This window comes from Brassica napus, chromosome C2, assembly GCF_020379485.1.
Source record: "Brassica napus cultivar Da-Ae chromosome C2, Da-Ae, whole genome shotgun sequence".
NCBI lineage: Eukaryota > Viridiplantae > Streptophyta > Magnoliopsida > Brassicales > Brassicaceae > Brassica > Brassica napus.
Genome location: NC_063445.1, coordinates 55,776,400 through 55,791,996, shown reverse-complemented (window position 1 = coordinate 55,791,996; position 15,597 = coordinate 55,776,400). Strand labels below are relative to the sequence as shown.

General features: G+C 36.2%; 3 protein-coding genes across 3 annotated transcripts in view; 1 reads left to right on the top strand and 2 right to left on the bottom strand.

The window, feature by feature from the left end:
* The first annotated feature begins 1,442 nt into the window (after positions 1-1,442).
* On the top strand, positions 1,443-2,407 carry LOC125582002. The gene is made up of 2 exons (XM_048748364.1): positions 1,443-1,552; positions 1,728-2,407. Exons 1-2 carry the CDS (start codon positions 1,543-1,545, stop codon positions 2,333-2,335), a joined length of 618 nt encoding a protein of 205 aa, XP_048604321.1. The 5' UTR covers positions 1,443-1,542; the 3' UTR covers positions 2,336-2,407.
* Positions 2,408-2,566: 159 nt separating this feature from the next.
* Positions 2,567-3,610, bottom strand: LOC106404330. The gene is made up of 3 exons (XM_013845061.3): positions 3,556-3,610; positions 3,274-3,453; positions 2,567-3,178 (listed from the first exon to the last, which is right to left on the bottom strand). Exons 1-3 carry the CDS (start codon positions 3,596-3,598, stop codon positions 2,826-2,828), a joined length of 576 nt encoding a protein of 191 aa, XP_013700515.2. The 5' UTR covers positions 3,599-3,610; the 3' UTR covers positions 2,567-2,825.
* Positions 3,611-8,577: 4,967 nt separating this feature from the next.
* LOC125582005 (probable disease resistance protein At1g58390) overlaps positions 8,578-15,597 on the bottom strand; it is a 56,793-nt gene continuing 49,773 nt past the window's right edge. The window contains exons 2-6 of the mRNA XM_048748368.1: positions 12,239-13,107; positions 12,001-12,147; positions 9,793-11,895; positions 9,061-9,444; positions 8,578-8,947 (exon numbers count right to left, since the gene is read on the bottom strand). Coding sequence (XP_048604325.1) covers positions 9,125-9,444; positions 9,793-11,895; positions 12,001-12,147; positions 12,239-13,100 — 3,432 coding nt within the window. The 5' untranslated portion in view covers positions 13,101-13,107 and the 3' untranslated portion in view covers positions 8,578-8,947; positions 9,061-9,124. The remainder of the gene's footprint in view (positions 8,948-9,060; positions 9,445-9,792; positions 11,896-12,000; positions 12,148-12,238; positions 13,108-15,597) is intronic.

Here is a 15,597-nt window from a genome sequence, read left to right as displayed (position 1 = left end):
CTTTTTATTTTAAAATGTATTTTTAGATTTTGAATAATTCTTATTATTATTAATCTTAAAAATCACTCAATATTTTATTTTCAATTCTATAAAATTAAAAATTTTACTTCATTAATATCTAGTTATGTGTTTTCTGCTTTTTAATTTCTAACATTTTTATTAAATGATATTCTCCGTAAAAAAACACAATATATATATATATATATATGTATGAGAATTATCTTTTAATTCAAATTATATTTTTAGACTTTGGATAATTCTTATTGTTATATATTTTAATCATTTATCTAATCAAAATCATTCAAATTCGTTTTTATTTTGTAAGTAATTTATATATTTGATTAACTAAGGGTTAAACGATACTAACCGCTTTAAATTTTAACGTGAGAGCTCTGTTTTGAAAAATCATTTGGTAAATAATTGTATAGATATATATTATAGAGAGAGCAATGAGTAAAACACTGATTTTGACTTGGATTATTGCTCTCACATGTTAAGAAACATTTTTGTTTGTCTTTCGTTGTAGAGAAAAAAAAGAGTGTCACTTGTTCAAATGGATTGATGAAGCTTTGCTAGATGAGATGGAATGGTAGGTTCAAAACATAAGGTACTTGTAGATATATATTGTGAAAGAGCTACAAAAAAAGAAAAACATGACGGATCAATTTGAATTGCAAAAGAAAGGGTTTGAAAATATAGAAGATAAGATGAGGATTAAGAGTGGCGAGATTGCACTACTTGGGAAGATGAAAGAAGAGATGTTGGTGTTGTATTGCGTTATAGAACATGTGCTATGGAAGATTTCTTTATAGAAAATTATGTTTTTGGGAAAAGTTATAAAACATCGTAATGATTATTAACTCATAAACCATTATAAAGTAAAATTTTATATCTGTATATTTATTTTTGGCAAGAATTTTTGAAATATATTAGTAACATATATATATATATATGTATATGTATATCACACTAATTAAAAATAAAGCAAATACAACTACATTATATTTTACATTAATTTATATACCATATTTATATGTATATATATGTTAAAGTAAATTATAAGTGTGCATAAAAAATACCAAAAAAATATTAGTCAATTAAAATTTTTTTTGTTGATGATTAAAATGCTTTAAAATAGACGTGTCAACTCTATAGAGAAATTAAAATGTTGATGTGAAAAGACATTTTGTATTATTATAGTGTTGACTATATAGTATAGAGATTGCAAAATTATGTTTTTTTTTCCTACAAAATTCTAGACCATATTTTCTGTTAAAATAATAAAATTGGGTATAAAATCATGTTTTTCTAATAAATGAATAAAAACCATGTTTAGGCAAAACAAAAACTAACAAAACATGTGTGTTTTTATTTATTTTAGAAACCTTAATTTCCCATCAAGGACGTACGTAAAGATGGAGGTAAAAACACTAGAATAAAAAAACACCCACTCCTTTTATCGACAGCCACAAATCTAACCCTAGAATTCCCCTTTCCTCCTTGTCTGAGTCTAATAAGTTCCGATCCATATCCGTCGAAATCATGGTCGTCCGTAAGATATCTCTCTCTCTCTCTCTCTCTCTCTCTCTCTCTCTCTCTCTCTCTCTCTCTCTCTCTCTCTCTCTCTCTCTCTCTCTCTCTCTCTCTTTCTTGGTAGTTATTAATTAGATCTGATTTGCTTATTTGTTAATAATCACCCTCGCTCGCTCGCTCGCGCATTCATGCAGATGGTTGGACAGGCGTGTTCTGGGACATGGATGAGTTCCCACTCCCTCCTGGTCTCGATGTAGATCAGTTTGTTAAGAATGTCGAGTTAGCTATATCGAATGCGGGCGCTCTTGGTGAAGTGGAGTTCTTTGCTTATAGTAGTTCGGATTCCTTTGATTATGGTCGATATCTCGAGTCCATGTCCTTCACTCCAGCTAAAGTTGTCGGTAAACGTTCAAGGTTTTATCGTTTGATACATCGCATGCTTAACTGGGTTCACAAACGTCAACAGTATGGAGGCAAAAAAAATTTGTTGGTGATTGCAAAGGCTATGCCAGGGGAAGATAACATTAACCTGATCAGTTTTCTTGACGAAATGATTGTTAGAGATCATAATGTTTTCACAGTAGTTCCTGAGGGTTGCTCACCAGAAAATTTTGATTATCCTGAGCCAATTTTAGCTTGGTATTGGTCAGACTTATGTTCTGGAAACAGGTCCATCGACCTTTCTTCTGCATATCCTACTGATGATGATGATGATGATTATGATGATGATGACGGACCAGGTGTGAAACGTGCAAGTGAAACTCATGCTGCTGGTTCTGCTAGGAAACTTCTTCAGAACTAGTTAGCAGATGATAAATACTTTTGTTTATATCAAAATTTGGTTTGTTGTTGTGCTTTTCTAACGCTGTGTTCTTGTAGCTGTTGCTTCTAACGCTGTCTTCTTGCTTTTGCGTAAACTCTAAGGTTTTGTGTTGAAATGATTTGCTTCCAGAAGCTCCTAATGCTTTAATCATATACCAACATCTTTGGCATAAAACATATGTTACATAATATAATCTGTGAGCTATATTTGTTGTAGATCGTCTTTAACTTGCCATTTACGCACTCGTTTGTTTTGATTTAACAGTTATAAATTCTTCAATTAATGGGAGCAGAAAAAAGTATCTGGCTCTATGAAATTACACAAGCAGAAAATGGGAAAAAAAAGGTTGCAACTGCAAAATCATCAAATTGAACCCACATAGTTGTTGCAGATGAGAGATTATTACACAAAGATACACATTGTTCTTGGAATCAAACATTTAAGTTCAGATACATTATTATTCTTGGAATCAAATCTCAGCCCAGGCGCGCTCAAAGGGAGCCTTGCAACGCAATGAAGATAACTTCTCTGAGGACATGGGCTTTTTTCCAGCCAGTAGATCTTTCCATATCCATATAAAGCTTGCACTAGGAAGCTTCACACGCTTTATTTTCTCCTTTTCGTAATCATCAGGCAGTACCCAGAGACAATTATTAGCAGGTGATCTCAAATTCCTAGAAACGTAGACAAAGTCTGTATCTTCGTCTATGTTTTCTGCGATTACCATCACATTTTTTGGGGTACAAGCAAACAAGCGAGTTGTGTCCAATTCCCATAGACCAATGTCCACTAACATCCTACCAAGTCTCGAAAATTTCTCCGCTGTAAATACATAAAAATAAATAAATAAATAAATAGCACATGAAATAAGAAAAGAAAGGAGCTAGGGGGGGGGGGGGTGGGGGTTCGAAGCAAACTTTTAAGTAGGAAGGTGACTCCATCACCCAGATTGTGCGGTTTCTTCTCACCATAAGCCCTGATTTTTAGCTCACCAGTATAACCATTGCTGACAAGAACTGATCTGAGAGTCTCGAGATAAGAGCGATCGGTACGGATAGGGAAGTCAGTCACGTCCCAGAAGACCTCTGTGTCCGCCTCTACGATCCGAAACAAAAATTACGAAAGCATTAGATCGATCGATCGATTAATATTAGAGAGGTACAAGACAAACAAAACCCAAGCAAGAGGTAACATCTTACCGTAGAAGTTGTTGACCATGGTTTCCAAGGATGAATTTGACATGAAAAACGAATTAGGGTTAGATGAGGGGGAAAGTCGACGGTCTTTATATATGGACCCCGGCCCAGCACAGTCATTTTTGGCATCAATAAAAAAAAATTAAATTGAAATTGTATTTAGGGCATACCCCGAGTGTATGATAATTTGATGTGGACTGATAGTTTCAAATTTGGAACACGAGTCTTGAGATAGTTAGCAATGTCAAAGATTATATACATCAAAAGAAAAAGAGGATAAGAAAGAAGAGTGTGGGAATTTCTAAAACAACACAAGCCACGTGCAAAGCAAGGACCGAGTGAGCGACATCATGGGAAAGCTAACGTTACAAAGATTAAACACGGGAATGAAAATAACAAAGCAAGAATGAAACAAATGATCAAGAGGGGAGAAACCACATGGCATCCTTGATTTTTTAAGTTGGAGAGACTGGCAAAGCGTTTGATGTTCTTTGTTGCAAGATTGTACACACATACGTTGATGCATGGAGTTGAACGTTTCATGTGATTAAAACGGCGGTCGTGACGGGTGAAGTAGATGGAGTTTGGCTCAATACCAAGGCTGTGGTCAGCAGGCACAGTGATACCCAAATCAAAAAAAAACAAAGCCTCATCACCTAGAGAATCAACCTCAACAAGCCATGTATCTAAGGTCCCCGGGTCTAGATCTTTAGCATCCCTCTTGTACAGGCGAAAGATCCTAGGCTTTCAAGAGGTTGGCTCGTAAGCTCTGATATAGAGAAACAAGGGATCCCCTGATGTTGGAACACCAATGTTAAAGCTATATGAGAAGGCCTTATCTGCATACATTGCTTTCTCATCAGCCTCACTCATTCTTGGCATCGCCATTGGAAACTTATGTACTTACGTGTGGAGAGGAAGTAAAGATTATAACCTTTGAGAACCAAATCATAAACGCCTTATAACTCCCTGCGAACATCCATATGTAATGTAATCTCACGGTAATGAACATCGCCTTTCTTAAAAAACCCTAAGTACTGGCAGTTCGAAACTCTCCTCACCACAACATAGTCTCTATTCTTATCGTCTACCCACATGAGACCCCTAAGGTCTTTGCTAGTGTGATGACCCCAAGCAAAAGCAGTACCTAGCTTAATTAAATTCTCCTTGAATTTGTTTTCTCCCCCACGTTTAATCTCATGAGGGCCACCTCTGGGTGTCTCTAGACGTGGGAGTACAATCCTCTGGTGGCTAACGCCTAAACACGTCTATGATGTAGAGATCAGATCTAGAATCTACCACAAGGAACCACTTACATGAGTTGTACCAGTAAGATTCTCGCGGCCAAACTCTGCAATGCTGCAGATGTAATCAGGGAAATGACGGAAAATGGACAGAACATTGCCAATGGAGTGGTTTGTAGAAAAACGACACTAAACACAATGCCAATGGATGAGAATCTGTTGAAGATCGTCAGAAAGTATGGAGAAAGGATCATGTTGAAGGAGTCTGATCTTCTACCAAGGATCTCCAAGAAGAAAACAAGAAGACGTGGTGCCTAGTTGAAAAATGTGAACACAGATAAGCATTTGGTTTGGGATTCATCTTTAGGAGGTGATGGCTGCCCTAAATTTTTCTTGGATGTGATGGTGATTGGACAAATCTCTGCCAAACTTGTATTTATTAAACTACTGATCCTAGATTTATTTCACTAAATAGAATTATATAATGTGACTCTTCTATATTTGTGAAATATAGTTTCTGAGTTCAACCATTTTGATATTGTCCATGTGGTAATCATACTATATGCTTATAAAAAAACTCTCTAGGTTAAAGGTTTGGCGAAACATGTGCGTTGTGTGGGGATTGATGCTGCAGTTCCACCCTCAAAGAAGCCAGATTCAAGGTACTTTCCCCTAAGCTAGTATTAATAAATTTTGATGGCATGGGGTTGATCACAATATCTTTCTGAGTTAATTAACTTCGTTGTTGATTTGTTGACGTAGGGAGTTGCTTGATCAAGCATTGAAAGAAAACATAGTTCTATTGACAAGAGATACTAAATTGTTGAGACACCAAGATTTGGCTAAGCATCAAATATATAGAGTCAAGAGGCTTCTTAAATGAGCAGATTCTTGAGGAACAACAATGTTAATTCTTCTGAACTGTGATGCGGCATGTTTTGATTGTCTGGATTTATTTATTAAAAAGGAGGCTGACCTGCAAGTTTTTCCTTAGAGAGTAGGATCTTTCTTAAGACATCTAATTATGAAATAGCTACAAATAACTAGTTGATCTTTATCCACTACCACCTTGCTTCCTTGCTTGATAATTTATTTCATGGGCATTCTTGGATTCATACTTGGCCAATAGAGTCTCCTGCATTCATTGTGGAACCAGTTTTCTTATATTCAGTGGAATAGTTGTGGATATAATCTGAGAGTTACCACTGAAACAATTAAGCTGAACAGGTGATAGAGACTTTCCAGCTAAAGATCAGCGAGAATCAATTGATGTCAAGATGCACGAAATGCAGTGGGAGATTTATTCAGAAACCGCTGACCATTGAAGAAGCTATTGAAGCAGCAAAGGGTTTTTCAAAGAATATCAAACTGCTTAGTTAACAAAAAAATGGAGTTTTGGCAGTGCAAGAACTGCCATCAGCTCTACTGGGAGGTAAAGTTCCAATCTCTTACCGTCTTGCCATGTCAACGTAGTCTACATCCATTTATTGATGTTATATATCATTTGCCCATGAATATTTATCAAATCAGAAATTTAACTACGAGTTCAAGAAGATACATAAACTGTTTGAGGAGATGCTTAATGTTTGTTGTATGGTTGCAGGGAACTCAGTATCATAACGCAGTCCAGAAGTTCATGGATGTATGCAAGTTGAGTGAATGATTCATGTTTTTTTCTTTCTTTTGCTGAAGAGTTTCATTTTACTTTCTCTTGGCCTTGGTTCCCTCGTCATGTCTGAGCAAACAAGATGTGTTTTGTAATAATAATTATTTTGGTTTAGAAAAGAAAAACTTTTAACAAAGAAACAGGACATGAAAGTATTTACTCATTAACCAAAACAGAAATGATATCAAGTCGATAATAGAAGTGGCGTACATCACCTGATGACAATAATCTTAAAATCTTGTGAAGCTAGGCAAGAACCATTAGATATGTTATTTACCTACTTGGCAGGACGTTAAGAGGAAGTCATCTGACCCCATACAATTTGAAAATTAGTTTAGTTTTTTATTAAATTTTTTTGTGTTAGGATTAACTAACATTATTTCATTTTTGAATTCAATTATAAACTAATAAATGTATAGAAAACTAGAATATATTAGCTAAATTAAATTCTTTAAAATATTTCCAGGAAAAAAGTAAGCTCACTAGAATAAAATAAAACTAATCATTTCTGTTGATTAGCTTATAGCCTTATATTTTTCATCTTCTCCCACTTTTTTTCAGTGTCTATTTTTTTTGGTAGGAAGATGGGAAAAAACCTCCCAATTTTATTAAAAGGAAAACTTCAAACTTCTTGAACTTGTCGTGGCCGTAATGAGCCATCAACGTCTTCTCGTATCAAACTAACAAGCTCTATCGGAACAATATCAAAATGATGAAAACCAAAAAGAAGAGAAATAGCAAGGTTAGCTAAACCATCAGCTTAGCTTCCCTATACACATGAACAATTCTGACCAACCAGTCCCTCGTCAAGAAGCCATGGCACAGACGTATCAGAAAAGACAGCAGGTGAGTATTCTCGATCCCTGTCATAAGAAAGCCCACCGCCATTTTAGAATCAACCTCCACCTCCAGCATACTTATGCTTTTTATCCAAGCAATCACAAGGCCATAGTAGACCTCCCAAAACTCCGCCAGAGGTGCAGAGCACCTCCCTATATTGAGAGCAAATCCACCACACCACTCACCACCACCATCACGCAGCACCACTCACTCTTTTTCATTGTCTATTAGATACTAATTTGTAACAACTGAAATCAAGTTACATTGTTTTAAGAATCTAGATAAAACTTTTATATATTTAGCTGTCTTTTGTAATTTTGAATTTTAGTTTGTTTTAACTGAAATTTAATCATTTTTATCTCATACTTAAATAACTGATATTGGTAAACAATAAATTAACCTGCCTGTTTCCAGCTTTTGTGATTTTATGCAAATGTGTACTTTAAATAAATATAGTTATTACATTGATACACATAGTATGTGGATTCATCGTTTTGTGAAACCTTACTATGGTCTTCTAACATTGGTTCTCTGTATCTGCCAGCATATCAAGATCATTTACTTCTGGAATATGGTCCGAGAATCATTATGTTCTTGGTCTTGTGGATGGTAGGGAGACCCTATTTTTCATCAAAGCTAATGGTGAAGAAATAAGTCAAGTCACAATACGAAAGTCTGAAGGTTTCTTCATCAGTATTATTAGGACTCCTAGGAGGATGACGATGGTTTGAAAACATCATTCATGTAAGTTTGCTTTTGTCCTTGTATGTTAACCAAGCGTTGCCTGAAAACTGAAGCTTCAGTTAACCTTATGTAGTCTCAAGACTTAGATTGAAACACTTCAGGACTTAGAACAATATGTAGTCTCAGCTCATCCTTTACATGCTTGTTGGCTGCAGCAAATACATTGCTTTGGGCATGCCTGAAAACGTTCTTCACTTATAGATAGCATGGCTGGCCCGTTTCTCCCACTTCATATTTCTCTGTTGTTACCCGACGAACGGATTAGATCTCAGTGCCTCAGTGTTGTTGAATACAAGTTAAAGCAACAAGGCCTTCCAGAGCTATCAAGTTAGAACAATCACAAAGTTCTAGCTATGGCTCACTCTTCTCTTTCCTCTGTTATCTAGTTGGAAAGTTATCTGGGGAATTCCAAGAAGCAAATACAAGTTCTGAGAGACAGTCTTTTTCACGGTTTGGGGAACACAAAAGTGTCTCAAACACCAGAGGAGGAGGATTCATGAGTTCATAATTCAAATAATATTTACTGAAAAATTAAACGACTAAGATCAACTATTCTGTTAAATCAAATCCATAAATCTTTTATACAGAGGCAAGCAAAGAGTTTTAACACAATTCTATACGGAAAATTTACAAAAAGCCTAGTCGCTTGAGAAGAACAAATACAAGAAAATGTAAAGAGAAATCTAATATATAAGAATCTTTAACATATTTCACCTCTCTCAGTCAACAACGGTACATGAGAACCTTCATGGAACAGCTTCACTTCCCTAAATACATCTCTCTATCTCTCTTGACAAACTAAAAGCAGTGCAGGAGATCAAGTGTCCTCAGTAAGACATTTTGTCGAACAGCTTCACTGCGTCATCCACTCTTTGTGTGCCATGGAAATCTCTGTTTGCCACTATATTAAAGCAATTGGTAAAACACATATCATCAGAGACATTTCAACGAAATAGTCTAACTAAAGTGTAGTTTAAGAAAATCCAAAGAAGTTGATTCCTAGATAATATATACCTGATAGTCCGTAATTGCTGAGAGTCTCCTTCAGCTGCTATCTAACTCATCATTGCCGAGATCATTAATAATTGAATTTAACAGAAAGGATGTGTTGGACTTTGTAATAATCTTTTCCTCCTTCCGACAGTCTCTTCTCCCATCCCTTTGCCATTTCAACCAATTCCAGTCTCTTCAAAGAAGAGATGAATCGCAGCCCATCAGGAAGCTCCTTTAAGTTTTCGCAATGTTGAATTTTGAGAGTATGGAGAAGGGGCATGGAGCCTTCTTCTATTATCCACTCTTCCCACTCTAATCTCTTAAATACTAGATTCTGCAATTGAGGAAACCCATCCCTCGAGCAAACCATTCTCCTCACACCGAAACAACCATTTAACTTAACAACTTTCAAGTGAAGCAACTTCTCTAGAATCATCATATGATCCTCTGTCAAACGAAAATCAAGTAGACATATGGTTGTAAGGAACGAAGGCAAGCATGTTTCCGACAATCTAATACTTGATTCACCAACAGTAAGATAGTCTAAGGAAGTGATGAATCGCAGCCCATCAGGAATCTCTTTTAATTTTATGCAAGACCGAATAGAGAGAGTATGGAGAAGGGGCATAGAGCCTTCTTCTATTATCCACTCTTCCCACCCCCCTAATCTCCAAAATTCTAGATTCTGCAATTGAGGAAACCCATCCCTCGAGCAAACCATTCTCCTCCCACAGAAAGATCGATCAAGTAAACTAATCTCTTTCAAGTGAAGAAGCTTCTCTAAAATAGGCATTGGGTCCTCTGTCAAACGACAACCACTTAGAGATATGGTTGTAAGGTGAGAAGGCAAGTATCCTTCCGACAATCTCAAATCGAATTCGTCCCCCATATTATAAACCCTCAGATCCTCCAAGTTAGTGATGAATCGCAGTCCATCAGGAATCTCCTTTAACTTTGGACAATCCCAAATTTCGAGAGTACGGAGAAGGGGCATGGAGCCTTCTTCTACTATCCATTCTTCCCACTCCTTTAATCCATCAAATTTTAGCTTCTGCAATTGAGGAAACCCATCCCTTGAGCAAACCATTCTTCTCCCAGAGAAAGATCGATCCTGTAAACTAATCTCTTTCAAGTGAAGCAACTTCTCTAAAATAGGCATTGGATCCTCTTTCAGATGACACTCACGTAGACAGATGGTTGTAAGGTGAGATCCTTCTGATAATCTCAAATTGAACTCATCTCCCATATACATAACACTCAGATCTTCCAAGTTAATGATGAATCGGAGCCCATCAGGAAGCTCCTTTAATTTTCTGCAATCGTTAATCCGAAGAGTATGGAGAAGGGGCATAGAGCCTTCTTCTACTATCCACTCTTCCCACTCCTCTAATCCCTCAAATTCTAGCTTCTGCAGTTGAGGAAACCCATCCCTTGAGCAAACCATTCTCCTCCCACAGAAAGATCGACCAAGTAAACTAATCTCTTTCAAGTGAAGCAACTTCTCTAGAATCAGCATTGGATCCTCCTTCAAACAACAATAAGTTAGCTCAATGGTTGTAAGGTGAGAAGGAAAGCGTTGCGCATCAGGTAACCTTGGCATATATATCTCCAACCACAGCTCTTTGAGATTAACAAAATCCCAAACAAATCCTTCTTCATCATCATTGTCATCATTCGTGGAATTATCGTAATATTCTATAGTAAGATTCTCTAAGCATCTCATTTCACGTAGCGAAGAAGATAGAGTCTTCGTGGTATAACTCTCGTTTGTAATATAGATAGAGAGAGATCTGAGCCGTGTCATACCTTGTAGATCTGTCACTCTCCCATGTTTTGTTTTGAAATTCTTCAACGTCTCCAGTTTGACCAGATTTTCCAATTCCAACTTTGTTTTATCATGTAATCTCCATGGCAAACACAAGAATGTCAATTCTTGCATCTCTTTCAAGATATTGGACATGTAGACTTCACCAAAGACAGCTAGGTTTAAATAGAGCAGCTTCTTCAGATTCGGCATAGAAGAAGGCAGTTGACTTACATTTGACCACGCTAAATTAAGATATCTCAAGTGGATGAGCTTCCCGATGCTAGAGGGTACCTTCCCTCCTTCAAACTCGATCGAAGAGAGATCTAACACTCTCATCAGCTTATGCCTTGTAAAGAATAAACTTGTTGCCATCAATTCTCCATTCTTGATAAACAAGAGAGTTCTAAGGCTTGGATTCTTCACCTCCGTATCGACATTAAAATTTTCTTTAGGCGAACATACAACAGCAAGTCTGCGAGATTTACAAGGAGATTTCGAATTTGCAGTTGATCTGCAAATGGTTTGTACGAAATTCTCTTCTTCAGCTTTGCGTAAACAAACCTCTCTCATCATGTCATGCAACTGAAGTGTTTTAAATCTTGAAGTATCAACGTCTCTTTTAGAAATAACCATGTTTCTCTTCACCAATTCTTCTATGTATTCATCTACAACCTCTCGAATGCTCGCTCCATTAAAATCCATTGGCCTTAGTATTCCTTCTGCAGCCCAGTAATAGGAAAGTATCTTCGTACGTATCTCATAATCTTCTGGAAAACAAGCAAGGTAAAGGAAGCAATGCTTCAAATAGGCAGGCAGCTCTTCGAAACTCAGATACAAAACACCGTAAACCTTCAAATTGAAATTTCTGTCGTCAGAGCCACTCCCTCTAAGGGTCGGAGCTTTAATGTTCTCACGTATCCTTTTCCACTCATGCAATGAGTATTTTTTACCTAATAACGCCCCTAACACCTTAATAGCCAGTGGTAGACCTCCACAATGTCTAATCATCTCCATACCGATTTCTTTCATGTCTTTTTCAATCTTAAATTCTGCACATCAGTTACAAGAATGTTCGAAAGGATCACATCAGTCATTTTTCATTAATGTACTATAACAGAAAAATAAATCCAAGTAGGCCGCCCTTGAAAACTTACCAGTTGTGTCTTTAATAGGAAATGCTATCCTTTGAAAAAGATCCCAACTGTCTTCAAAAGTTAGGCATTCTGGTTTGAAGGTGACACATTGTTTATCAGCATGTATTGCCACTTCCTCATTGCGAGAAGTAAGTAAAACCTTCCATCCTGCAACACATTCATATATTTGTAATGTTTCATAATCAGATCTTGAGTTTTTTAAAAGACGGCCTAATGTATGTAACATAAGGAGATTCACCTTTTCTCGGCAGAAACACATGCTTGATTAGGTCCCAGTCTCCTTCTCTCCATATATCATCAATGACGATCAAAGCCTTTTGTGTTTCCAACACTCGAACAATCTTCTCCAGAAGTTCGCCTTCCATCATCTTTGACACATCGCATTCTGGCAAGAGTTGTCGCAAGATTGTCTGCCATAGACACTTCCTTTCAAACTGTTGTGAAACACACACCCAAGCCAATCCTTGAAAATGACTTTTTATTGTCTCATGATTGAAAACTTGTCTTGCGAGTGTGGTTTTACCGATACCGCCCATGCCTATTATAGACACCACTTGACTGATATCCTCCTCCAACAAATAGCCAACCAATATCTGAATATTTCTCTCCAACCCAACAAGATGGTCTTCCTCATCTCTAGAAAAAGTTTGTCGCATTTCTCTTTCTTTTACCAGTAGAGACTGCATATACTCTTCATTGACAATGACCTTCTGTACGCCAAGATTCTGCATATCAAGGATCACCTTAGAGATCCTCTTACTTATAGGTTTCATATCAAACCCAAGCACCATGCTTTTCACAGTAACGTATGCAAATCTTTTCACGCTGCTGCTGCTTGATTCTCCGAGTTCTTTCTTCAGAAGAAAGGTTTCGACAATATCTTCTGCATCCAAAACAATTTCGTTGATGTCTTTGATAGTTTTTCTCACCATTTCACTTGAATGTTTCTTGGCCTCTGCATCTTCCAGAAAACACCTTAACGTATCCACATCATTTTTTAATCCCTTGAACTGCTCTTCAACTCCTTGAAATCGCTCAGTTTCTCGGACAAGGAGGTTCCAAAGCCTCTCGACTGCAAACGGTAAAAGTGCCTCAGCCATAAGTCTCCTGCTCAAACATGAAATAAGTAATCAATAATCACACGAGAGCAAGGATCCTTGAGTTCATACATAGTCCGGTTAATATTTATTTCTGCAAATTCTAGTCTAGATAATATATACTATTTTGTGGATCTAATCTATAGACGATATGAACAATCGAGATGAAATAAATATGAAAAATACAAAAAATAAAAATCACCTCTTGAAAATCGCTTTTCTTCCAACTGATCTGTATATGCGAATGTGTTTTTGCTTAGAACGCAACTGAAGACCAAGTACTTGATTATTCTTGAATTATTCTTGGGTTCACCCTTTGACTTATTTTTGGGTTCACCCCTAGATAAATCTGTAAATTCACAAACCAATAGAATTGTGTCATTTTAGATTCAGTATCTTTTAAAAAAAAAAATATTATCAAATTATATTATATTTTTAAAATAAAAATTGTATTATTTTTGGGTTCACCCCTAGATAAATCTGTAAGTTCACAAACCAATAGAATTGTGTCATTTTAGATTCAGTATCTTTTAAAAAAAAAATATTATCAAATTATATTATATTTTTAAAATAAAAATTGTATTAATCACAAAAATAAGATTTTTTAATCGCAAAAAAAAAAGAATTTGTTTTTCAAAAGTATTTTTTAACGCTGTCAACAAATATTAAACCCTAAACCTTTAGGTAAACCTTAAACTCTTGAATAAATCATAAATAAAGTTTAAGATTTGATCCAAGTGTTTCAGATTTATCCAAGAGTTTAGGATTTATCCAAGGGTTTAGGGTTTACCCAAGGGTTTAGGATTTACCAAAGGATTTAGGGTTTAGATTTAAAGTTTAGTGTTTTGTTTATGGTATTAATTTTTTTTTGAAAACTTTTTTTTGCAACTGCTAATATTTTTATTTATTTGTACTTTTTTTTAATTTTAAAAACGTAATATAATTTGACAATATTTTGTTTCTTTTTTTAAAAGATATCGGATTTGAAATAACTAAATTTTATTGGTTGGTGAACCTATTCTTAGTCAACACTAAACGACACAAACCAGTTGTATTCACGATGATGAGTTTAATCTATTATAGCCACTTACACTTTTTTTTTTAAAGTTAATCATAAATTTTGAATAATTTGGGAGTGGTGGACCCAAAACAGAATAAACTAATTTAATTATTTACTCACTTTTCTTTACTTTTGAAGTTTTGTGTTTCTGAGGTTTTTACGATTACAGAAGGAATAATCTTAAAGAAATTTACATTAATCAGACGCAGAGATGGGTAACATGCTATGCATGAACTTTGTTACCAAAAACCCTGCTAATATCTTCTGGTCTGCCTTTACAAGCCCTGAGATAAAACATGGGAAAATGAGTTCCCCAAAACATGTCTCCGAACTTGTATTTGCTTCTTCGAACTCCCGAGATATCAACTAGATAACAGAGGAACTGATTCCAAAGGAGGGCTCCGTCCCGTTCTCTCCATTAGTTATATATTTCTTATCAAGTACATGTAGTAGATTATAGAGGTGAATTTCACTGCCCATATGATTATTTGTTATCCTTTCATATACAAACTCAGAGATCTTGTGAGTTTTGTTTATTTTATTTGATGAGCTCGTAGGGTTCATTCTGTGTACATCGCATTTTGGTTGACAGTTGACACAGTCTTCTTCATATCTACCCTTTTGATGGTATTAAGGTATTTGTAACCTCAAGGACAAGTGGAGTGACTATTAGCATCCCAGAAAAAAATAACAAACTTGTTTCGTTATTTATCTCACCAAGAGGAGAGTTTGTGGCTGTCACTTCGGGAACCACGTTGCAGTTTTTTCGGAAGGATGATGATTACAAGAAGTTTTACAGGTTATCTCCCCTTGCTTTATAAATGCATTTGCGTTTTTCTTCAAATTTGGCATGTGGATTATTCATCTTTTTGCGAACCTTACTATGGTCTTCCGACTTTTGTTCTCTGTATCAGCCAGCATATCAGGATCATTTACTTGCTGGAATATGGTCCGAAAATCATGACTTTCTTGGTCTTGTGGATGATAGCAAATGGTGAAGAAATAAGTCAAAGTCACAAAACGAAATTTGAATGTTTCTTCATTAGTATTAGGACTCATGCAAGATGACGATTGGTTTGCAAACATCATGCTTGTAAGTTTCCTTTTGTCCATATATGTTAACCAAGCGTTGCCTGAAGACTGAAGCCAAACTTAACCAAGCGTTGCCTGACCAGGTAGCTGATGGCTCCAGCAGACTCACAAACACTCTGGTGGCACTTAAATCATCTCAGATCGCTGCGGCGTCTATTTCTCCAAGGTTAGAGATCTCGCCAGAGGATCAATCGAGTGTTGAAACATCCGTTTCAAAAGCTGAAGCTCTTCAGGCGATTTTAGAAGGATGGGAAGAAATGTTTGAAGCTAAGAAAGCTGAACTAGTGCAGCGTAATGAGGAAAATGAGTGGGGAGATGATGATGATTGGAATGATATCTCGGGAATTC